This window comes from Carassius carassius, chromosome 30, assembly GCF_963082965.1.
Source record: "Carassius carassius chromosome 30, fCarCar2.1, whole genome shotgun sequence".
Lineage (NCBI taxonomy): Eukaryota > Metazoa > Chordata > Actinopteri > Cypriniformes > Cyprinidae > Carassius > Carassius carassius.
In genome coordinates this window covers 3,493,097-3,519,940 of record NC_081784.1, presented here as the reverse complement: position 1 = coordinate 3,519,940, position 26,844 = coordinate 3,493,097, and the positions used below count along the sequence as shown (strand labels likewise).

Genomic DNA, 26,844 nt, shown 5'->3' with positions numbered 1-26,844 from the left:
TGCCCAATAAATGGCTAGTTTTCGTGCACGTCAGCAGCAAGTTATTGACAGATTTTTTTGGATTTCATCCCTATTTTGCCCAGTCTTTGAAGCATATTTCCCATATTACTCCTTTTATGATTTTTTCTTTGTTCAATCATTTAAATTAGATGTGTATTTAAATTTTTCTTCCCTTTTTTAATTATTTAATTTATAAATTCATTTAAACAAAAAACAAGTACAATATTTTTTATTAATTTATTATTATACAATATAAATTATGTCACTGTGTGTGTTGTGGGGGGGGGGGGGTAAGTGCACCGTATAGTTTCCTGCTTTTTTGTCCTTTGTCGATCACACCTATGATTAATAACTTTTGATCCACAAGTTTTAGATGCAAAATACTCATCTTCCTTTGATTCCTTGGCTCATGCGAATGCAAACCAAAATGTAAATTCTACGGGTCATTTGTAAAAGCTACTTTTTCAAACTCGTACTAGACTGTTTGTGTGATCTTCACTAAAATTGTCTTAAATCAGTTTCAGACCATGCTGGCAAGAAATGATTAAAAGCTTTTTGAAAAACACTACCATTCTCAAAGAACACATGAGGGAATTTTTACGAAGAGCTTAGCCTCTGGTCTGCCTATAAATGTTCATGTGTTTTGAAGGAGGCCAGGAATCCAGAAAAAAATTGCATATATCATGGTTTCCACAAAAATATGAAGCAGCACACCTGTTTTGAACATTTATAATAATGTTAATAAATTAAATAATAAAAGTTTCTTGAGCAGCAAATCAGCATAACAGAATGATTTCTGAAGGATCATCAAGACCGGAGTAACTATGCGGAAAATTCAGCTTTGCATCACAGAAGTAAATTACATTTAAAATAAATTCAAAAAGAAAATAACTATTTTAAATTGTTGTAATATTTCACTTTATTACTGTTTTTACTATATATTTTTTAATCAAATAAATATAGCCTTCAGAAACATTTGCCTTTAGCCCTAAGAGACTTCAGAAACATGAAAAAATCTCACAGGCCCCAAATGTTTGAAATGTTTTATAAATATTACAGTTTAATATTGCATTTAAAATTTAAATTTAAATTAAATTAAAATGTATGCATTTAGCGAACCCCCAACCTTGCGCTTGATAACGCAATGCTCTACCAATTGTTATAATTGATATATTGGTGCATATGAATAAAAAAATGATTTAAATATAATTTTTTCATTGTGTTCGCAGTAAGAAGTAGTGTAGAAAACCTGCAGCTCTTTATTTTTTAACATTGATCATTTGGTCAAAATGATTGTTTATTTGATGGAAAATAATGGCCTTTTCAGAGAAATACATAAATATTGAGATTGAATATTGTCAAAAGGCTGAAATAATGTTTTTAACTATATTGTTTAGTCATCTGTGTGAGTAATGATTCATCAGCATGTTTTAATTTGCCACACTGTAAAACGAAAGATGCAGCAGGTCTTTCACAACTTGAAGAGCCTTGAAAGAGCCTGTTGATTGTGTCTTTTTTGCAACCTGTAGATATGTTTGTGTGTGTGTGTGTAACCTGGGGCTAAATACAGCAGCGACACAGCCCTTCAAATCTCTTTAAATCATCAGGTTATTTATGGGGTCTCACGACACACACACATCTCATCTCCGCTGATCCTCTTGGCTTCATCCTCATCAAGGTTACTTTTAAAGTAGAATTTGCATATAAATATTCAAAGTCATTATTATGGATTCAAGGAAAGTTCTTCAACATAAATAACTGTGTGTGTGTGTGTGTGTGTATCAGGCTTTGTCAGGCTGAGATCTCTCTCTCCTCCTCCTCTGCAGCTCTGTCATCTCTTGTTTTATCTCCTGACTGAACAATGCTCCTATTCTGCTATTCCCATCTTTCTCCCGTCCCAGACGGCATGATCTGTGCTACTTGAGTTCACACAGAACTGTCCCAACAGCCTCTGTGTTTCTCAGCAGAACGTAAAGTTCTAGTCCCATTCATTTTCCCTATAGAGAAATGGATTTTAACAATAACAACCTGAGGTCATGTGCATGATACTGTAGAAGCCACAAGTCTGTGTGTTTTTTTGTTAATATGTCAATGTATTTTGTTGTATTGTTGTTAGTGTTGTTCAGTAATAGCAGTAGCTTCTTGAGTTGTGCATTTCCACAGAAATCTCTCACGGCTGTTTTGCTGATAAATGCAGTGGTCATGTGATGGGTTCTGTAGATAGTGTTCCTGTGGCTCAGTGGTAGAGCATATTGTTAGCAAAGCAAAAGGTCATGGGTTCAGTTCCCAGAGAACCACATACTGCTAAAAAAAATGTGTAGCCTGAATGCACTGCAATTTGCTTTGGATAAAAGTGTCGGCTAAATGCATAAATGTAAATGTAGTCTGGACTGAGTCAGCAGTGACCAGCACTAATGTGAATCTAATATTGCCTCAGTGCATGTCAGAGGGTGATGATCTTCAAGAAAATGTCTGACTTATATTTTAGCCTCAAATCAACAGAATAAATTAAGAAATGAGAATGTGAGGCTTTTTCATTGGACTATTAAAATTAAGCACGTTTCCTCAATTTTTAAGGATTTTTTCCCCAAAAAACCCAAGGCCTGGCCCAGCAAATTGGTTTGCATGTTTTAACACAACATAATGGATTGATTCAATCAGTATCATATTTTATATCATTTGAATACATAAAGGCCATACATATTGCTTATTTAAACTTGTTTAACAAACATTAGAAGTAAAAATGAAGCATTAAACCCAGTGATTCACCTGTAATCGACCAGTCTCTGTCATCCTGTTTCCACTGTAACGGCGCTGGTTCTTGTGCCAGAGTTGGAATTTGTTTCTCTTTGTTTATTTACTTATTTTTTAAAGAATATCAGGGACAAAATATTTTCCATGGCAATCAACACTATGCCACAGATTAAGCTTTTGAAATTGTATTGAACCCCAAAATATTCCTTTATTTGCATAAATTGTGCCTATACTGGAATAAAATAGTGTAGCAGTTACATTGGAACCATTTTTACTCCGAAAGTGTTAGTAAATTTCACAAATAATGAAATACTGAAAAGCATTCATATTGTGAAACTGCAAGTAACACATTGAATTAAATATGAACAAAAAAAAGCTTGGCTTTCATTTCCAACTTTGAAAAATCATTTTTTTTATATTTTAGTAGTTGGTGTATAATTTCTGCGCCTCCAGTGTCACAGTGTAAATATACAGTAATAACTGATGAAATTTCACACAGGTTTTCTCAAACACTCCTTGAGGGCGTATAAATCTCTTTTTACAGTCTGGAGCGGATCTCCATCTAAGTGCTATTTTCAGCTGTGGTTCAGGAGACGGCGGATCCGTGTTTGGAAAAGCTGAGCTCACGCAGCGAGAGCTGTAATCAGAGCACACCTCAGACAGTCAGCATGTTGATTCAGCAGCTCTGTGACTGACATTGAGGCCGTATCCTCAAGAAGCTGCTGGTGGTGCTTTATGGATGGGTCTGTGCAGACCGTAGGGAACATGATTACATGTCAGTAATTACAGTGTCATCTGAGACACTCACAGGAAACTGACTCAGAGCTTTATGTAAACAGCATGCCTTGAATGCATTCGAGAAACGACCTGACCCTGGAAATGGGATCCAGGAAATTGGGTCAGAATTGAATGTTTATAGAGTGTGGAAGCGGGTCTGTTTCAAAAGCTACCTATGCAGGGAGCATTTTAAGGCATTATAGATGAAGGTTGTTTCTTCTGAGATGACTTCTTCTGGCCAAATTGTAAATAACGAAAATCATTGTAAAAGTGGTACATAAGACTCACTACACTATTTAAAAAATTTTCTGAAGCCATGCGAAACACAAATAACCCATCAAAAAATAAATTAAAATAAAATGAAATAAAAACTTGCAAAAATTGATTCAATGTATTACTAATGTACAGTAGAATGTACTTCGAAAATAGTAATATTAATGATAATAAATGAATAAAAATTTATGATGATAAAATGAATAATAATAGTGTTTTTTTTTTTCATAGTTGTTCTCCCATGCCTCTGTTGTGCAGTTTTTTGTTTGTCCAGTTACATTGTCATTTAATTACATTTTAAAAGATTAACTAAATTGATATTGTTTTATGTCCCCATTTGCTTACTAACATTTTGATAATAAATTTGTATGAAATCAAAACTATTAAAAATATTTTTGTTTAATTGACATAAAGCTGAAATAAAATAAAATACATTATATTATATTAAAAACTTAAATTATTATTATTTCTTTTTACTTTATTTATCTGAAGTACAATGGGGTTTAGCTTGAAGTACTATTTTACTAAAATAATATAGTACTAAATGAAAATAAAACTAAATAGAAATATGTAATAAAATCCCCCCAAAAAGTAAAAATGACAAAAGTACATAACAAAATGCATGACAAAATTACTAAAACTTAAACTAAAAATAAATAAATAAATGTTAATTTAAAATGAATAAATATTATAAAAGTATAAAAAAGTGATACTAAAATGATGCTGCTAAAATCTTAAGCTTAAAATGCTTTTGGGAAACACAGCCCTCAATAATTTGTTCACGAATCAGACATTCTCAGTGCAACCTGATTTGAATTGTCTATTGGGTGTCCCGACTGAGCCTGAGTCACTCCTGCTAACAACATCTCCCAACAGCCCCCTCATTTAGAGGCCAAATCCCATCCAATCTAGTGAACAGGACACAAGGAGTTTTCTGCTGGTTTCATCAGTTAGTTCCTGCTGAACATGATGTACCTGCACATGCTTCATTCTGTCAGCTAGAAAAGCTACTGAAAAGGGCTAGTACAAACATATTTCAGATGGGATTTATGAAGCCTTCTGGCTTCTTTGGCAAATAATAATATAATGGACAGATGCAGACAAAGCAGAAAAAGTGTGTTTTCTGCTTCTGTTGACTTCCAGTTAAGCAACACAGCTCTTCGTGCCAAGAGTGTAAGGGATGCTGTCATATTGTATTGATTATTTGATAGCACTACATTAACACCAGAGATAGCTGCCAACTGGATTGGAGTTTAATGGCCTTCCAGAAAATGAGATCCAGATAAATTGGGAGGCAGTAATTAGAAATGTTAGGACACTTCCAGAAAGTGTGTCAGCGAAGCAGGCCTTTTTCCACATCGATCCCTGGCTTTTGTTTGGATGGGGAAGACTATGAACAGTAGTATCTTAAATTGCTGAAGTCTTTGCCTCGTTCCTGTGCATCAGCTAGTTGTCAAGGCAGTATTTATCATTTTTTTAAGGTTCTAAAATAACTTTAAACTAAACCAAAAAAATACTACCAAAAACTGGCCAAAGGGATAAAAAAGTAAGTTTATTTTTATCATACTTATTACTAATTACTAATTTTGAATGGTAGTGTATCACAGTTTAAAAAAAAAAAAACATTAAGCCACAAAAACTGTTTTCAACATTAATAAACATCAGCATATTTAGAATGATATCTAAAGGATCATGGGATACTTAAGACAGGAGTAATGATGCTGAAAATTCAGCTGCGCATCACAGCAATAAATTAAATTCTAAGATATATTACTATAGAAAACAGTAACTTTAGTGATAATATTTCACAATAAATTTTCTATGAAATGCAGCCTTAAAGAACATAGGAAACTTTTTTCAAAAACATAAAAAATCTTAGAAATCTTAGAATTGATTTGAAAACAGAAAATCTACCAATAAACTGTAATTCAAAACTATAAAAGTATATAAATTCTACTTTGATATGGGTTCTGTTCAGAGGTTTGTGTGTATTTTGATAATGAGCAGCCGATATGAAGTAAGTCGAGTACTGTCAGTGTTTCGGTGTTTAACATGAGCTGCTGGTTTGAGGATGGGAGTGAAATTCTTGTGTAGACGTTATCTAGTACTGACCCACATTTCCAGCACTGTTTACACCCTGCACAGATACTGTAACCTCATCTGACACAAACCATAGCCCTCCAGGCTACAAACTGCATAATTTACAGTAGTTAAACTACAGTCAAGCTAAGCTTTTGAAAAAGTAGTAGTTCACTAAACTGTAAGTTACTAAAAGAAATAGCTTGCACGAAACAGGGGATATGTTTATTTATTTATTTAAAAATATAAACGGTACATATTTTTTTTTTTAACTAATTATTTTAAAATGACAAAGTATATTTTATTTATTTTTAAAAAGTACCTTTTTAAATACTAAAAAATGTCTATTTGTTTATTTAAATAAAACACATATTTTTTTATTATTTTATTTGCTTATGTATTTAATTATTTAAATTTTCTGAGAAAACATAAGGTGTTGTAGATGGTTGCTTACTTGCTTTGGCTTTTTTTTTTTTGGTTTTTCATCCTGTTTTCCGCTAAATGAACAATTTTTTTGATTTCCATTATTCTATGCACTAATATATAAATAATACAAATTATTGAACAGCAATTTTTACTTTGATAGATAGCACACAAAGACTTCTTTGAGTATTGAATATTCTGTGAGATTGTCGAACTAGTTTGGAATCAGTTAAAATTTGAGTTTCGATTTATTCACTGAAATGGACGGTTGTAACAAAAATGAAAAGCATATGACATCTAACAATGTTTTTTTTACTGATAAATGGTGGAATGCGAAACCCTACTAATGACACGCTATTTAGGAATCTTAAAAGGCCAAATAAAAAGTGCATTTAAATCATGTAAACATTACCCAAGGTACCCCTGCTCTAGTGTGAAACGCTTCTCTCTCATTCCTCTGATGTGTTTGCGTTTTTTCCGACTGCTTTGTATCAATGAATGTGTTAGGGATGAGTCAATATTTGAGATGATGCTTTATGAAATATTAGTCAGTTACTTTAGCAGATCTTGGGCTGATATTCCCTTTGATGTTTGTTTGTGAGTGGAGCCGTAAACATTGCAGGCATGATTTCTTTAATCTCGCTTCTATATATATATATATTTTTGTTTTTGTTTTAGTTTTTTTAAGTATAAAATATATTTATTACTTATTGTGTGTGTGTGTATATGCTAAAATCATGCTAAAAATGCCATTATGTGTAAATAATACATAATAAATAATTTAAATAATATATAATAGTTTAATCTCATTGTAATCTAATAAAATGTGTGCGTATATAATTTAATAATAATAAATATATGTATGTGTATTTATTTTTACATAAAATTATATATTTTTTAGACACATTTATTATTATAATTTTTTTTTTTTTTGCATAGTGCAAAAAAATCTTAATGTTGTAAAGTAGGCTTCATATTCTTGAAGAAGTTGTTTTATTTATATAGCACCTTACCATAGCTTTTATGTAAAATATTGTTTTGACTTATTTCATATTGAATGTGTTTGTGAGAGGTTCAGTGAGAATGCAATCTCCTTTTGTTTGGAAGCTGTTCTTGAAGCTTGCTTATTGATCCTGCATTGTTCCAGAAGACTGCAGGGTTTGTGAATCTGGTCAATGGGAATCATGTATGCTTGTCTCTGTTCTGTATTAATGCCTCTAGCAGCTCTGTGTTGTCACACACACTCGCGGTTTGTCATCTCTGGCACTGCTGGGTGTGTGTGTATGTATGTGTGTGTGTGATGTGCTCTGATTCCTGACACTCTTTGAAGTTCAGTGGAGCAGGACGACCCTCACCAATCCCAGCATGCCACAGGCCGCAATACTTTACACACAGTGCTGATGGATCGCTATTGACTCTGTGTGTGTGTGTGTGTGTGTGATGCAGAATAATTAAATTATCCAGTTAGTCTGTTTTTTGCTCAACTAAATCAAACATTAGCTTGAGTCAGTTCAGTGTTGATTTAATTAAGTTAAATAGGAGCCAGTGGACCCTTTTCACATTTCCGGGGTTCTCAGAGTCGTCATAGTTGGGTCAACTTATATAGTGGTGAGCAGAAACTACAATATCTAATAATAATAAATTATAATAAACTATATTAATAAAACAAATATTAATATGAAAAATATAGAACAGAAATTATTAAATGTTTGTTGTCTGATTTTTTTTTTTTTAAGTGGCTCAACTAAATCAAACATAAATCAAAAACAAAGCAGAATTACCTTGAAGCAACTCTCACTAAGAAATGGCTAGTAAAGTTCACAAATAATAAAAGAAATTACAAATAATATATTGAATAAAATATTAAATACTAATACTGACTGACATACTATTTTCTTGTAAAACTTTAGATTATCTGTTTTATTTACATCCTCTTTATTTATTTATTTATGTTTTACAGTATATGCTCATGGAAATTTATGGAAAGTTTGTTTAAAAAACGAATCACTTCAAAACAAAACTCTAAATATCTTTCTGAGATTTGATGCCACTAACCTCACCAATACTGACAAATCCAGTGATTATATCAGCCATTCAGACTGTGTGATGATTTTAGCCGGTGCATTTTTGTGTACAAATGACTTTGTGTCCATGAACGGACGGAGGGCTGACATGGGTAAAAAAATTAACCCATTCAGATCACAGTGAGGCATGAAATACTGTTAACTCTATGAATGTCCTTCAGTTATGTTAAATAATGAAGCTTGATTGAGGGTTGAATTAACGTCTGTCACACCGTGAGAGCGTCAGTCTGTGTCTGTGATGGAGAGGGATGGCACTTATGCTTACACAGACACTCTTAATGAGCTTCACTAGGGGCGTCAATTTCCAAAGCCCACTTTACCCCATGAACACCGTAGTGTTTTAATGTGAATATATTTCATGTCATTGATCTGTCACAGTGGGGAAGAGTGAATGTGAAGGTCTTGGGGAGTGAAATGAACTTCCGGAGGCAGTACGATGGGGTGACGTTGTCATTTGATCTCTGACGGGGGTTTCGGAGAGCACCTGTCAGAGGACCCATGAATAATTAATGAAATCAACAATAATCAATATCCATTTTAATTACATGCACACTTAAACGTTTGACTAACATATTTATAGTTCAAACCAGAATGTTACAAAAATTGAATTTCACAAAAGTTATGCATTTTCACACAGAATTAAATGAACACATATCACAGACACAATTTCTTTGTTTCATTTTATGTTTTATTTCGTTTTGTTTCATTGCTTTTTGTTAATTGTTTTTCCTTTTTCTCCTTTGTTCTGAATTTTTTATTTATTTGTTTATAGTTTATTTTTGAGTTCTTTCTTATTTCTTGTCTCTGTTTTTTCCCCTTTCGTTCTTTCTTTCTTTTGTTGGCTTGTGTTTTTTTTCTTTTACTCAGTTTCATGACTTTTGTTCAATGTTTGTTTTTTCTGAAATTCTAGTTTGTTTGTTCATTGTTGTAGTAAATTAGCTCAAAATGGAAATTAATTGCAATTATTTACATGAGCTGCCAGTAGTAACTGTAGCAGAATTAAATTGGCCATCAACTAATCTGTTCGTCCAGTGAACATTTAGTGTAATTTCATATAAACTATAATAAAGGATATTTTTGTGGCCACAGAAAACAACCCTCTTACAGTAGCCTAATAATGCATTAGAGCATGTAGCAAGGATCAAAATCATAAAGGGTCAATTTGCAAGGCAGAATCAGAAACTTTTTTTAGCGGGGCTATAGCATTTAGCTCCATAAACTGTACACGTGATCGCCTCAGAGTCAGTCCCCTTAAATTTCATATGAAAACGGCAGCAGATCTGTCTCCCCGTCTTTCAGCACGTTCTTCAATAAGCAGACTGCGGTGGAGCAGCACGAGCCGACTCAAACAGAAACAGAGGACAATGTGTGTGGTTATCGATAGATTGATAGAATATCTTTATCTGTGCAGTTCTTTGTCATAAATACAGTTTACACAAGGTTAAGAGGGAGCAATCGGTTTCTCATCTACTGTAAAGTTTTCTCTGTTCACCGCTCATCACACCGCAGCTGTTTCCTCCAGCGAAAATCTAGCCCTTAACACATAATGAACGCATTGCACTTATTTAAATATACTTAATCTAATTATACGTACTTTATACATACACTACTGTGCAAAAGTATTAAGCACGTTAGTATTTTCACACCAAAGAATGGTGTTCGGCCAGTTATTTAAATCTTTTGCTGTAGTATGTCAGTATATCAGTTTACATTTCCAAACATTCATTTTGCCATTCATTTTAATAATAATCTAGTGAGACTTTTGACTTTTGCACAGTACTGTACTTTACAAACGACATTGTTGCTACTTTATAAAGAATGAGCATACATTAATTCACAGGACTGATTAAAGACAGGGACAGACAGCACTCATTTGAACTAAATAACAGAGTGATTGGCAGAGATACAGTAGAAACATTACGTGTGGTTTTCTATGAAACAATGACTCAGATCATGAAATACATTTGTTAGGCTTAGAGTAAGGGAAGCTTGGGAAATGAGAGCATCAAAGGAGTGTGTGAAAGCTATGGATTTATTTTCAATATTTTGTAATGTTCTTTAATGTTATCCATAGTTTTTTTATTTTTTAGAAGTATCGGTTCTGGCACCGTTTAGGCACTGGTACCGTTTTAAAAGTATCGAAATGGCACTGGTATCGTAAAAAACCCAAACGATACCCAACCCTACTAAATGGTGACTTAAAATAGGGTGGAGGTTTCGGAGGAAAATGCTCTTGAAGCTGGTGTCCTCCGCCATCCCAGGATAATTGCGAGCTCTGAAGTAAGCTCGTCGAAGTCTGTGGTAGTAAGCATGGGGAGTTTAATGCCATTCAGTTAAGGTCTTTGAGTGTCACTCCATGTGCCATATCAGAATTTGTCTGAATTGAAACTTTTCCTTCTGCAAAATTTACTTGAGTCCACTCCATGCACAGTCTGTAGGACTGTTTCAGTTCTTTCTGGACCATGTCAAGCTCCCCTTTAATGTTGCCGAATTGCTGAGTCAGGGTTTGGACTTAAGCTCTGGCTGCATGCAGATGGCCTTCTGAGGCCTTTGCTGTAGTGTCTCTCTCATTAAGTTCCACATACGCTGTTTTTAACTGTGATTTTGTGTGTAACAGTTCTCTTTCCAAGTCCTGTCTGGTGGCTTTTTCAAACTGCTCTCAGTGTCTAGCAGTTGTAAGAGCTCCCTGAAGACTAGTGATTTCCTTCTGTTGCGCCATTCTGTTAGGTTCTCTTCATCTGTTCTGTGCTTTCTCTCGTTGAGCAGGTGTCAGGTGTCCACTTGTGTTGCAGTTTTGGTGTTCCTTTCTCTGCTGTTGCAGGTGGGTGGCTGCTTTGGGCTGAAGGATGTACATCACAGTTCTCTGCTGGGTTTCCAGGTGGTCCTTGTGAGCTGGCGTTGTCTGAGACAGGCAGAAGGCAAATGCAAGAACATACAGAGATGTTAGGCTATCTGTATGGCCTCTTTCACACTGCACGTTGGATCCGGAAAATTGCCGGAACATTGCCGGGTCGCCTTCTGTGTGAAAGCAAACATGTCCCGGGATTGATCCCGGGTCGGGGACCTAGTAACATTGCCGGGTTCAGTCCCGGAACGAGTGCTGTGTGAACAAAAGAACTTTGGCGTGTCGTAGTGATGACGCACATTATCGCTCAAATTTTTTACCAGGTGTAAAAGGTTTTCTACTAAGAAAGATAAAAGTTCGTGATGAAATAATATGCAAACTGTAATGAAGCAGAGATCAGTTAAGAATGGTAACTGTACCTTATATAGTAGGCCTCGTGCTGAGAAGTATGGGTATAGCAGAGACAGGAATTAACCTGTAAGGCTCATTAAGGATACAACAGCTGCTAGAACTGCTATAATCCTGTACCAAGAGGGAAGATGGTGAAGGTCAAACAACTAAAATAAGGTAAAAGTAAAATGAAAAGGTCCTAATGGCTGTAGGAAACTAAAAGGTAAATAAATAAATTGATTTCATTAAATCTCAGATTGACAAATAAACAATGGTAAATTAATGAAAATAAAATCACAGAGAGGCAGAATAAAGTAAAAATAAAAATAACACAAATAAAACCAAAGTGTGAAGGGAGGGAACGACCTAATTCAATTCAAAGAGAAGGTGATAGGACAAACAGGAAGTGAAACTAGGAATGAGAGAGAGAGAGAGAGAGAGAGAGAGAGAGAGAGAGGAGTGGTTCGAAAGTTACACTTTACACTCACAGTTAGTCAGATGCTAACAGCTTACAGTTGAGATAAAGGGCTTCTTTGTTTACACAAAGATCTGTGAGGTGTGTGTTGTGATCAGATTGAACCGGAAAAGGCTGCTTTCCAGCCCCGGGGTCATACATTGTTAAGAGACCGATGCAAGCTTACAACACGCGCAAGTGGAGCAGGACTTGCGCTCCTGTAAACATGCATGGGAACTCATGCGCAGTTATGTTTATTGGGTGAGGGGGTCTGTGACTTTGTTAATCTAATGAATAATTGATTTGTTAAATCTAATGAAACATGGTGTGTCTGATTAGTCCAGACTCAACGTTGTTCCTTTAATGATTTTTTTATATCTTGCTTGCTTTCTTTCACAAAAAATGCCTGCTTTCCTTTCTGGCTGGCCCTCTGTCATGCTGAGATGGATTAAGCAAGGTTGTAATATAATGGAGATGCAGTGGAGGGGAGCAGATAAATGCCTATTTCATGTGCGTCCTTGACCGCTGACCTTGACCTTTGACACAGACCAGCGCTGATGTGGGGTTAAACACACATTCATTCTTTTCTTTGTCTGAGATCAGGGCAGTATGGGGTTGATGTGTGTGTGTGTGTGTGTGTGTGTGTGTGTGTGTTCAGTGACATATACACCAATAGTCTGATTATTATGAATGACAGCATTGAGCGAAATGTTACAATGTGTTCTCTTCAGTCCCATCTACATGCTATTTGCTATTTTCTTGATTATTCACAATTTTATTTTTAAGTGCAGAAGGTCTGTTCATTTCTGCTGTTTTTTTTTTTTTTTGTCCTACAACCTGTTTTCACTTTGTCAGAAATCTCCTTTCTGGTGTTTATGATCAATCTGTAACAATAAAACAAGCTTTATGATCATTAAAACATGATCATAAAGCTGTAAGCATCAACTCCAAAAGTTCTGCCATGTTTTGAAACTCATGCATGCAACACTACACTAAAAATGGTGCTAAATATCAATAAAAGTGGTTCCCCTCAATCATCCTAAAGAACCACTGAAGAACCAATTTTTGTGTGTAGCACGTGACCACTGTAGTCAGAGTGAAGATATGGCTACTGTTATTATGTACATAAACACAGTTTTGTGTTGACATGAGTTCCAACTTAATCACAGTCAAAGCCATAGTATTACAAGGCTGCGTGTAAATGTGGACATGAGTTCCTGTTCTGTGCAGGTGTGGATCAAAAGAGCAGTGGATGAAAGACCTGATTGAAGACTGTGTGTTTTAATGAAGGCTGTTTTTCATATGTAGAAGTTTTCATCTGTTATTTAATGAGTTGCTTTAGTATTTAACGTTTATTTGTTCAGATAATGAGCATGTTCAGTGTTTCTGTGCTCTTTTGCATATATAGGTTGATATATTTTACACAAATATATCAACTCATGTTTGAGAGTGTGTATATATATATATATATAGTGCAATATGTTAATTATTTAATTTGGTGTGTTTTTATATTATTATTAATATACCATAAATATTATGCAATGTAGAACTTGTTTAATTTTGAGTGTTTCATTTTCAAAGATCCTAAAGAAGGTCTAAAACAAACCAGATTATCCGTATGTAAAATATAACTGCTTATCATTAATTACTCAGCTCTCAAACGTGTTGCTGATATATTTGGCCTCCTGATACACTTCAAATCAGTACAGAAATGCAGAAACACACACACACACACACACACACACACACACACAAATAAACCTGCCAAAATACAATCTCTCATGATTTTTCATTCGTTTTATTTAGGAGTTATTTTTATTTAATTTTATTTCTCATGTTTTCATGAGATTCGCCCGTTTGGAGGAGCGTGTTTGTGTTGGTAGCATGTATTGGCATGTTTTTGGCCATGTTTGCATCATGCCTACATTTTAATCCTATGTGTGTTTTTCCAGAGTTGCCAGAGAACTGGACAGACACGCGGGAGACGCTGCTGGAGGGAATGGTCTTTCAGCTGAAGTATCTGGGCATGACGCTGGTGGAGGAACCCAAAGGAGAAGAGATCTCAGCCGCTGCTGTCAAGAGAATCGTTGCCACAGTAAGACAAACATACACCATCACCACCAGCCAATCAAAGACTGAAATGAATGACAGGGCAAAGGTCATGTGCCTTTTTAAAATGTAGTTATTCTGTTTTCTTCTGAGATGTAAAATGTGGTTTATTGATCCAGGAGTTTCAGTTTCTGCCATCTTAACCAGACTACCATACACTCAAAGATGCCATAGAAGAGCCATTTGAGTTTCCTTTCAGTGAACAGCTCTTGAACCATTTTTCTTTGTGTGTAGAACATTTTAATCCTGTATAGAACCTTTTTCCACTATAAAAACCATTTTGTGCAAATGGAAGGCTCCATGGATTTGAAAGGTTCTTCATGGAAACTTTATTCCGAAGATTGTAAGAGAAAAATGCAAAAAACAGTGTAGAGTTTGACACCTTTAAGTATCATTCACTGCTCTGTTGTGTCTCTTATGCTTTGCAAGAGGTGTTAGTGTGTGTGTGTGTGTGTGTGTGTGTCTCAGGGTTTCTGGGTGTGGTTCTGTGTGGTTAAACAAACTAGATCCTGTCATGATATAAAGTTGTTTTGAGTTTATTTAACACTCCAGATTGTTGCAATTCAGCAGTAGAAATCAATTGCATAATGAACTATGTCAGCCTGTGTGTGACTCATTGCAAGTGTGTTTAAGAGCCACTCAAAGCCAGATGTGAAATTTTCCTACTTGATAGCTCTCAATTTTGTTTGCGCTTTTATAATATTTAATATTTATATTTTGCTTTAACATTTTAACATTAGAAATGTTTAAACATTTCTGATAAGTAACTCATGTTTTTTTTCTTCTAATATTTAAATTTTATTTATTTGTATTAAATAAAAATAAGCCATTTTAATATATTTTGTTTTATATTTATTTTAGATATATTAAAGCATGCTGCTCATTGCAGAAGATGCTGAAAAAAAACAATAAGCTCTAGTTGTTGTTGGCTCTGATGGCTTCAGTAGGAGCTGCTTGATGAAGCCATTCTCTCTCTCTCTCTCTCTCTCTCTCTCTCTCTCTCTCTCTCTTCCCCTCTCTCTCTCTCTCTCTCTCTCTCTCTCTCAGGCTAAAGCTGGTGGGAAGAAGCTTCAGAAGGTGACGCTGAAGGTTTCTCCTCGAGGGATTGTTCTCTATGACAGTGTATCAAACCAGCTAATAGAGAATGTGTCCATATACAGGTGAGTCTCTTGGCGGTTATATGTTAATATATTTAAAACATTTTATCAATGCAATTATTAATTTATATTATATATTAACATGTTTATTTTATTTCAATTTAAATGTGAACGAATGGAGATTTTCAAGCAACAACTGTCCAGTCGCAGCCAGTTACAATATTGTCTTAAAAGCAGATCTAGTTCTGAATAAGAACTGGTTTTCGATAGCCTACCCCATCTCTCTTGCAATAAAAAAGAAAGGAGTTCTCGTTGGCCCTAAAATCCTGCCATCCATCATTTAGAGCGGTGTGACCTGAAGATTGCTGTGTTCATACAGACAGAGGGAGAGAGAGGTGTTTGTCAGGATCCTTTATCGATCTGTTGTAGTGTCTCTGAGGCTCAGACAGACACTCTCTGACCCTCACCTATTATTGGAAGCTCGCACACGCTCAGTGCGCTCAGACACCGTCTGTGGTGTGTGTAATGAATAAACATGAGCGAGGTGTCGCCCCCGGCCGGTCTCTCCACACAAATTACACCAGCAGGCTAGTTCTAATGAAAACATGTTCAGGTTTCAATTCACCATCAAATCAAAAAGAAAAAGTATGAAAATATGTTCCAGAATGAAAATGAAGAAATGAAAATGAAGCCATAAAATGTAGATCAATGAAAAAAATTTGCACTGTTATATTATTTTAATGACAAATAGGCAAATTTTCTCTCAAATTCTAATGTAATGTTTGCAGACAAAATTAAATACAATTCTATGTTAATGTAATAATCTCGTGTAATTACAAATCAGCATATTAGAATGATTTCTAAAGATCATGTGACACTGAAGACTGGAGGAATGATGCTGAAAATTCAGCTTTGCATCACAGGAATAAATGACATTTTAAAATAGATTAAAATAATAAATTTAAATATAGAAAACAATTAAAAAAAATAAAATAGAATATTAAAACAGAAAACTTGGTGAGAAACGTAAAAAAAATAAAAAATAAAAGAATACCGTCCCAAAACATGATAATGAACTTTTAAACTTTTTTACGATACCTTGAAAACTGGAGTAATGATGCCTGAATGAAAATTCAGCCTTGATCACAGAAATATATTACAGTTTAAAATATATATTCAAATGGAAAACAGTTATATAAAATTGTAATAATAATTCACAATATTACTGTTTTACTATATTTTCAATTAAGCAAATACAGCCTTTTTCACATGTAAAAAAAAAAAATTATAGATTAGTTTTTTTCAGATTAAACTACTCTGGTCCTCATCAGACAGAAGTGTGTGTGAGGCAGAGAAAGCTTTCATAAGTGTCTGTAAGTAGAGTATGTGTGTGAATTTTTAGATGCGAGACAGCACAGATGGTGGTCATCCATCATTAGTCCCGCCCCTGCTGCTGTGGGGCCTCTGACAGGCTGAGCCAGCTGTCACTCAGGGCTGAGGGGAGAAATCAGCACTGGAGGAGTTCATGAGTTTACTGCACATTACAGTGATGTCAACAGGATGTCAGATAGACCAGCTCTCCCATGTGTCTCTGTGTGTGTGTATGTGTGTGTGTGCGTGCGTGCGTGTGGGTGTGTGTTATGGTTTGGTGGGTCATATTTCTGTCAAAGTGTACACACGTATTGTTTTTATAAATCTCAGAGGAGGTGACGTGATGGTCTGTTATATTGGAGTGTGTATGGAAGTGATTTAGCTCTGGATAATGGACAGTGGGTGTGTTTAGCTGGATTGAGACCAATCTGAGACCATCTGGGATTATTTCCCCCATTTAATTTAAACTGGGAGATGAACAGAAAGTTTTAGGATTTAGGTCACTGACCAAATGGAAGGAGAAATGTGTTATTGATAATGTGAACTGCTTCACTTCCAGTTCATGCTTTTGATGAAGCTTAAGGTGCTCTTTGATACATCTCAGATCATGCTGAAGAACATGATCAGCAGGTGTTGTTCAAGTGCTACTGTAATTACAGCAATTAAAAAAAAATATATATATATATATATATATATTTAATTGTATTTTCACTAGTGGTCTCAGATATTTGAAACCAACTAAGGTAACGTAAAAAGGTTCAGTATTCAGGACAGGACAGGACAGTTTTTTTTTTTTTTTTTTTTTTTTAACGTTTCTCACCAAGTTTGCATTTATTTGACCAAAATATGGTAAAAGCAATAATATTGTGAAATAATATTAACTTTTTAAAATAATGTAAAATGTATGTTTTTATATTATATAAATATAAAGTAGTTGTGCTGCTTCAATTTTGTTTTTTGGAAACCGTAATTGATTTTCTTTCAGGATTCTTTAAAGAATAGAAAGTTAAAAGAACAGCATTTATTTGAAATAAAAGAGTTTTGAACATTATGAGTATTTTTACTGTCAGTTTTGATCAATTTAATGCATGCCTGCTGCATAAAAAAAAAAAAAAATATTTTATTGACTTTTGAGTTTGAGTACAAAAGAATAACTGTACAGGAACTATTTATTGTACTTTTACGTAGGTTGTCTTTAGATAGATTTTGTTTATATGTTGTTTGTTGTCTGTAGGATATCATACTGCACAGCTGATAAGATGCACGATAAAGTGTTCGCCTACATCGCTCAGAGTCAATGCAATGAAACGCTGGAGTGTCACGCGTATCTCTGCACCAAGAGGAAAGTGGTGAGTGCGTGTTCATGTGTCTGTGTGTCAGAAACACTCCCTGTCTTTCCTTCAGTCTATAAATACCATTATACGTTAAGACCACACTTCCTCTGAGAAAGAGAGAGAGAGAGAGGATACCAATGTGCTGCATTTCTATCCATGACAAGAAATGTCTCTTCCCTCTCTTCCCTTTTCCCATCTGTCTCAGGCTCAGGCGGTGACGTTAACGGTGGCTCAGGCTTTCCGTGTGGCATTTGAGATTTGGCAGGCTGCTAAAGAAGGTACGATGTACAACTTCAGCCATCCCAGTACAACTCTTGTTTATCTTTCTTTCTGACTCTTTCTCTCTTTGTTATGGGCTGTGAAGCACAAATTCACGTGTCCTGCTTGAAGCTGAAGTGTAATTTCCACACCACTAGCGACACCAAAAAAAGTCCAAAAATAAAATAAAACACAAAAATAATGACTGTTTCCAAACAGGTTTCGCAAACACTTCCATCCGCCATTGGTCGTATTAACAGGGGTGCACATAATTTTTTCAGCCTGGTTCTCATAAGAGAACCTGGAGATTTGGTTTGGTCCTCACACTGCATATAGCGTGACCCATTAAATATGAAGATTTTTTTTTATTAATAATAGTTATAATATTATTGCACTTTATTTATTTAGTTTTTTAAAAATAAAATAATAGTAAATAAACTAAATAATAGTGTGTGATAATATTATTAAAAATAAAAGGCAGTCCTAGTATTAAATACAAATACATTTATTTTATAGTAAACTTAAAAATAAAATGCTAATATTTAATACTACTTTCTTTGTTTGCCTCTTTAAGAAGGATCGCTTTATGTATGCCCCAATTTTAAGTCACTTTGGATAAAAGCGTCTAAAAATAAATAAATAAAAGCGTTTTCTTCATATTCAAACTTAAAATCAGCAGGCTTTTATTTTGGCGGGTTGCTAGAAAGTATACGCGCTTCCGGATTTAGCGCCGCTGATTAAAGATCATCAGTGGATGAATGTCACAGTTTTGCATTGTGCTTTGAAAACGAGATGGCATAGCCTAGATTTATGTTTTCAGGTTAAAAATAAAACGTATATAGTACAGTTTGTGATCTAAAATGGTAATTGTGTATTAACAGCTGTCAACAATGTCGGTACGCAAATGCGCTGTCAGAACATATTTATATAACGCATTTTATATTTTGGTCGCGCTTGCGGACCTGCGGACCACTTATGTGCACTAGTGATGTCAGATTCGTGAACGAATCGTTCAATTTAACCGGCTCTTCTTAGTGAACCGGTTGAACCAGTTCACCAAATCGAACTGAATCGTTTGAAACGGTTCACGTCTCCAATAAGCATTAATCCACAAATTACTTAAGATGTTAACTTTTTTAACGTGACTGACACTCCCTCTGAGTCAGAATAAACCAATATCCCGGAGTAATTCATTTACTCAAACAGTACACTGACTGAACTGCTGTGTAGACCGAACTGAAGATGAACACCGAGCCGAGCCAGATGACGAACGAACACGACCACTGCTGGAGCAGTTCTCGAGTCAAGAACCGGTTGCATCGGTTTTCGGATCACCAGTACACTGAACGAAAACCGTTTCTTTCGGACGCGTCCGATTTGAGAACCGATGAACTGATGCTACTGCGCATGCGTGTAAAGTATTTCAAAAGTGTGATAAAAGATCTATATACATTTTTATTATTATTATTATTTTTTTTTTTTTTTAAGATGAATGTTTCTAATCTGTATATTGTAGGTTATGAATAGGCCAGAGGGGGTTTCAGGGAAGTTGGACAATAATTAAGAACTCTAAAGACTCTATGTTTAATAGGAATAAGTGATGATTTATGAAATATGTGTACTGTATTTATAGTTAATGATGACACATTCACAAATTGAGTTTGTAGTAAACAGAACATGAACACGAGTAGAGCAGCTGATTATACTGAACTGCAGCACGTGCTGGTTAGAGTGATTCTCGTTCTCGAGTCAAGAACCGGTTGCATCGGTTTTCGGATCATCAGTACACTGAACCAAAACCGTTTCTTTCGGACGTGTCCGTTTTGAGAACAGAGGAGCTGATGATACTGCGCATGCGTGATTCAGCGTGAAGACGACTGACTCACAGCGCGTCTGAACCGAACTGATTCTTTTGGTATTTGATTCTGAACTGATTCTGTGCTAATGTTATGAGCGCAGGTAAACCGAGGGCTTGAATGAAGGGGCAATCTGGCGAAACGTAAGTTCATTTAGTAACAAATACATTGCAATGGTTTATGTATAGTGGTTTCTGCGCTGATGACACCTAATTTATTTGCTTTATATCTTCAAGGCTTAAATCCTCATATGCACATTATTGCTGTTACTGTATTTGGGTGCGTTGTTGCAAAACTTAATTGTAAACTTTTCATGATTATGAGGTTTTTAACTGACTAAAGTTATGATTACTGACTTTATATATTTGAATGTTTGATAGACGTGACGTCATTACGTCATCGCCATTGACGTCATTACGTCGAGCGTAAAAGAACCGGTGAACCGGTTTTTTCAACCGGTTTATTGAATCGAACCGTCCGAAAAAAACGGTTCGCGGAAAAGAATCGAACTTCCCATCACTAATGTGCACCCCTGCGTATTAACCAATAGCTCCACCCTCAAACTTGCACTAATGGTCAATTTTGATGATCGAGGTTCATCTGTTTTGATCCTTCCTTTTTTAAGTAATATTACATTATTTTTACTGTTTACTTTTTTGCATTATACATTTTAAATTTAATTGGCAACAAAAACACTCTTTTAAAGGCAATTTATAGCAAATATTTTGTTGAATTTTGAATATTGCAAAAAGGCTGAAAATATCAAGATATTAAAAAGAAAATTTTATCTATATCGCCCCAACCCTATGTATTTATGACTTTAAAAAGGCATTGTCTTGTAGAATAATATAATTTTAAGGGATTTTAATAGATTTATTTCATGCAGGGATGGAGGACAAGAAAGAGATTTTAAATAAATAAATAAATACATAATAGTTCAGTGAAAATAGAGCAGGTCCAGTCGTACAGTTCAGCAGAACACATATGTAATTTACTGCATGTGTGAACATCCCTGTGTGTGTGTGTGTGTGTGTCCTGAGACCTGTAAAGATTTACTAATTTCATCTCTCTGCACCAGACAGATTGTTGCAGGAACTGTTCATCTGGCAGAACTCAGACTTTTCTCTCCATCTCATTGTGTTTTACTACAGTGTCTGAAATATAAACAAATGACACCATTATATTTACATTGCGTTTTGATGGCTCTTCATGAGTGATACATACAGGTGATGAGAGCAAGGAAGGAAAGGCAGAACATGTTTTTATATGTTTTATAACTTCTGATTTTCAGAAGTGAATTCAAGGAATAGTTATACACGGCTTCTGGCCATCCATAAGTTTGTCAGAAAAAGTCAGAAAAAGGGTCTAAAAAGTTTATAAAACATCACAATAATCCATAAGTAGAGGAAAAGAGAAGAACCAAAAACATCATTATGATACTGAGAACTTCACCACCCTCCTGACTTCCCTCTTTAGTCATAGAGCGCTAGACAGTGTGTGAGAGCAGTGTATACACTTCCTCATGAAGGAGGCTGTTTGAGCGTCCGGGGCTTTGATAGTGTTTCCATTTCATTAATTCAGTCAGAGATCAAGGCCATGGCACAGTTTTATGCTACATCTGTTAAATATTCAAATGCACATTTAGGGCTGGTTTCTCCTGGACCTGGTGCACATTTATACTCACTGACCTCATTCTTTATAAAAAAAAATAATAAAAAAAAAAAATCCATGAATGCATATTCCACATATTTGATGGCATGCGCGGATCTACAGGGGGGCAAGGGGGGGCAGGTGCCCCCCACCCCCAGCTGCCCCCCTAACTTTAATGATCCAAAAACTGTACTTACAAAAACAACCCACCACTATGTCCAATACATTTGCCAAAAGTGAACAATTTAATTTTTAATTTTAAATGTATTATTCGCCCTTCCCCCCTGCCCCTCAAATACTTACGTCCCTGATTCAAACGTGCAGAGCGGCGTTCGCTCAGTCTGGCTCATACACACAGCGAGTCTGCTTCGGTGCGGTGGCCCTGCAACCAGAGACTGAACTGCCCCGGACAGATCCTCTGAAGGTGAAGTGAGTTTCCCCAGGTGTAGTTTAAACACACGTTTAACTTAAAGTTACATTTGTAATGAATGTATTGTATGCTAAAGACGATTCAGCATCAGCAAAAACAGCGAGTCTATTACGTTAGGCAAAATCAGCGGTCAAATCGCTCCCTCGTGATTTGTAAGAGCACTCTTCTCTTTGATTAGCCTGATTTTGATTTTAGTAAAGACAAGAACAGCTTAATAAAAAATATAAAATATTGAGGGGCAGCGCTAGGGCTGGGCTAATGGGGCTTAAGCCCCGAAAGTTTTTAGTAAAGCCCACTGGGCTTCTTCGCCCGAAAACGGGCGAAAACTTGAACGTTTTGAAATGTTTAATTTTTTTGCTTCATCGGATGGGTATGAAACTTGGTGACTTTTGTTGTATTACCTATATGAACACACAAAAAAATCAAGGAGATGATTCTGATATGTTAAAGGGTCGTAAAAAAAAAAGTCACACTTAGCTTCCTCCCGCCCGAAAACGGGCGACATAGGAAATGAATGGGAAATACGAAAAAATAGGAAAACTCAGAGAAACTTTTGGTGGTACAAGCTACAGATCAGCAACTGTGCTGAAAAAAAGTGTACAGCAATGAAGGGGTGACACTCTAGAACATCAAGAGTGGAAATAAGACCCCCCCCCCCACACACACACACCCACGCACACAAACACACACACACATACACAGATAAACTGGCGACTGCAACAGCAAATTTGTAGAATATTCCACATAAAATCAATAAATGAAAAAAAAAAACTTGCTCAAATGCACACACACACACACACACACACACACACACACACACACACACACACACAGAGAGAGAGAGAGAGAGAGAAAAAGAGAGAGACTGGTAAGACTGCAACAGCAAATTTTGAGAATATGCAAAAATAAATAAATAAAAAATACAAAAAGAGACTCTCGCTCAAATGCAACACACACACACACACACACACACACACACACACACACACACACACACACACACACATACACACACACACACACACATTGTGTTCCCTTTCTAACCAAATGCTATAGTTTGATTGTAATCATAATGCAAAACCTGATACTTATCTAAACATTTTTGTTAAGAAAATAAAGTAATCATCTTTTAGAATATCTAAATGTATATCTAAATAAAAAAAACGAATAAGATAGAGAAATCATGTCTAAAACAACAAAAGGAATCAAATAGCCTTTCTACATAGGATATATAGGAAGCTATAGACAGCCTACAGGCTGGTACAGGACATTACACAAAAGTGGCTATTTTTTAAAGCCACTAGATGAAGTTCTTCTCCTGGAACATTTTTTTTTTAGGCTGGCACTCTATTTTGATGTGAAATGCTGCATTTATTGAATTTTTAAAAAGAAATAAATATAAAATAAAAAATGATATATTAATTCTAATGGAAAAAATAGCTCATAAAAATTATATAATTAATGCAAAGTATCATAAAAAAATCTAAAAATTCTAAATAATAATCAGAAAACATTATAGAACAAAAATATATTTGATTGGTTATCCTGGGAAAAAGTAAAGTACAATTTTAAGGCTTCGCCCGTTTTCGGGCGGGAGGAAGCTAAGTGTGACCCATTTACGAAGAAGCCCAGAGGGTTAAATTGTCTTTCTCACAGAGCAAAACAATTCATCAGAAAAACAAATGTAAATAAGATTACAGCGGCCGCGATTAACTAATCATGAACAGTGCATATTACATTTTTATTTATATTTTTCCCTTTGCATTAAAGGTACTTTTGACGTGCTTTTGCAACGTTGAGCATTGTAGCCAATCACAGACATGTCTGTTGATCACATCGGCCAATCAGAGGCGTTTAAATGAGTCGCTGTGCTGAAGATGTGTTTTGCGCGAGCTCACCGAGTTCACGTTCGCAAACCTGTCATTATTATTGGCAATAAACTTAAGATGCAGATAAGAGATTCACTTGATATTATTATTGATGCTGCTCTGATGCACTACATTACGCAACGCTCTAGGAAGCGTTGTTAGCAAGACTAAAAGTTCAGCGGTCTAGCTCATCAATGTCAAAATTATTAAATAAGTTAACAAATGCCTGGTAAAATGTAAGTAGATAATTTAATATTTGACTGTTTTACAATAGAAAAGTTCAACTTTTTTTATTTATTTATTAAATTTTGCCTTTTTGAATTGAAAATATGCTATAATTTCCTTGATTCATTTATGTAAATTAAAAATAAAATATTAGTTGCAAAAAGTTACAATTATTTCACTAATACAACAAGCCTTTCTTTTTCTTTATTCCCTTAAATCGCTTTAATAATTAATTAATTACTTTAAATAAAAATACCCAATTTTAGTTTGGGCTGTTACGTTACAACACACAATACAGTGCCAGTTAGGAGATCGATCATTTGATTAGCTAAGCCTAAGCAGTCCTATTAAATCCAATTCCTCTCAGATATCACAGCAATGAAACCAGGACATGTACCCCTGCCACCCTGCCAAGACCTCTTGCCACCCCTTTGCCCCCCCCCCCCCCATGCAAAATTTTCTAGATCCGCCACTGTTTGATGGAAGCAAATATACAACAATAGAAGCGTGACATTTCTGCTTTTAAACCTATGTTTTCAGAGAAAGAGAAGCAGGTGAAGTGTGGATCAGATGGAGAGGCGGCCAGCAGCTCTCAGTCTGACAGTTCGGCCAGTCTGGGCAGCACGAGAGGAGGAGGTGATTTCTGGAGCACTCTCTCATACACACACACACACACACACACACACACACACTTTGGCCTAACCAGCCATGAATGCAACTATCAACAGGATAGTTTGTCAGTCAGTTTTTGTGGGGTTGCGCTGTGTAGCTCCGCCCACAGTGTGATCTCATTGGTCCAAAATCCCACTACACAGAAGTGTATGAATTAAATAAATTAAAACTGTTCTTATAGTATCTGATTGTGTTGTCACATGATATCTTAAAGTTACAGTGTGGATAAATGAATAGACGCTGGAAACATGATGAAAATACATTAGGGTCAGTAGTTTTATTTTATTTTTAAAGAAGTTAATATTTTTATTTAGCAAGGACACATTAAATTGATCACAAGAGATGGTAAATACATTTAAAATGCAATAAAGTTCTGTTTCAAATGAATGCTGTTCTTTTGAGAAATATTGAAAAAAAAAAAAACAACGTATCACGGTTTCCACAAAAATATGAAGCAGCAGAATGGTTTCCAATATTTATAATGATAATATATGAGCAGCAAATCAGCATATTGTAATGATTTCTGAAGGATCACGTGACACTGAAGACTGGAGTAATGATCCTGAAAATACAGCTTTGCATCACAGCAATAAATGACATTTAAAAATACATTTAATTGGAAAACAGTTATTTAAAATCTTGATAATATATCACCATTTTTACTGTATGTTTTGTGAATAAATACCTCCTTGGTCAGCATAAGAGAGCTTAAATCATTTAAAAGTCTTACCGACCCAAACTTTTCAATGATAGTGTATTGATGAGATTGGAAGAACACAATAAATTGAACATTTTAAGATTCTTTGTTGCTTTCAGGCACTAAATAAGTTTGTACAGGTTTTTTTTTTTGGTCACAACATGCCAGTCTTATCTCCTTCGAACCCATCCAGCAAGGATGGCAATGATAATACTTTGTATTATTCAAAGTACCTTACAGACCCATTAAAAGACCCCGGTATTATCATCTGATACCATCACCGGACCATGCTGCTTTTTGTAAGGGTGCCAGAGGACCCTGAATGAATCTCAGGTTACAGAAATGATTCTGGATGGAGAGTTTAGTGAGCGAATGAACCCTTGAGAACCAGTGATCCGTGTGCCAAGAGACAGACGTGTGTGTGCATGAATAAAGCTCTGTGTGTTCGTAAATCCCATCAGATATCAGAAATATGAGCCTTTTAGTCACACAGACACACATCGGCTAATCTCCGCTCGTGAAATATGAGAGCAGGACAGAGATGGACACGTTTAACATCTCAGGATCGGAGCAGAATGAAGGCAGGGAGGTGAAAACTACATAAGAGAATGATGGGATGGTGCTTTTGTTTGCACTGTGAGTTTGTGAAGCATGTCACGGCTTGATGTTAAGAGGAGCGATGATTCATTGTCTAAATGTACAAATCTGTATGATCACTGCAGGTGTGGAGATATGAAAATATTCTGTTTAAAGGTTGATCTATGAACTATAACCATTGTGTCTGTGATCACAACTAGCTGTTTTATGGATTGTCAAATAAAATCACACCTTTTCCATCAAAAAAATGCAAATATAATTTGGACCAAGAAATCTATGCAGTGTTAATTAATTTGCTTGTGTGTTTGTTTATTTTTCATGTATTCTTATTTTGCATGATTTTTTTTTTTTTTTTACATATTCATTTATTTTATTTTTTAAATGTATTCTTATTTTTGAGCATTTACTTACTTATTTTTACGTATTTACTTGATTTCATTTATTCAAAAAATCATATTTTTTGCATTTATTTTTTTACCTTATTACTTTTTTACTTATTTTCTTACATATTTTTTATTTTATGTTAAAAACAAGTATTCATCTATTTTAATAATTTCTATATTTATAATTTTTTTTGTAGCTTTTTTTTGTTTCTTGCTTT

At 35.2% G+C, this 26,844-nt stretch overlaps 1 protein-coding gene across 4 annotated transcripts in view; it reads left to right on the top strand.

Annotated features, from left to right (window-relative positions):
* Window positions 1-26,844, top strand: part of LOC132110419 (low density lipoprotein receptor adapter protein 1-B-like) — a 45,333-nt gene that overhangs the window by 11,581 nt on the left and 6,908 nt on the right. For all 4 annotated transcript variants that reach the window (XM_059517003.1, XM_059517002.1, XM_059517005.1 and 1 more), the window contains exons 2-6: window positions 14,032-14,174; window positions 15,236-15,348; window positions 17,891-18,005; window positions 18,196-18,268; window positions 24,818-24,913. In XM_059517003.1, the coding sequence (XP_059372986.1) occupies window positions 14,032-14,174; window positions 15,236-15,348; window positions 17,891-18,005; window positions 18,196-18,268; window positions 24,818-24,913 (540 nt within the window). The remainder of the gene's footprint in view (window positions 1-14,031; window positions 14,175-15,235; window positions 15,349-17,890; window positions 18,006-18,195; window positions 18,269-24,817; window positions 24,914-26,844) is intronic.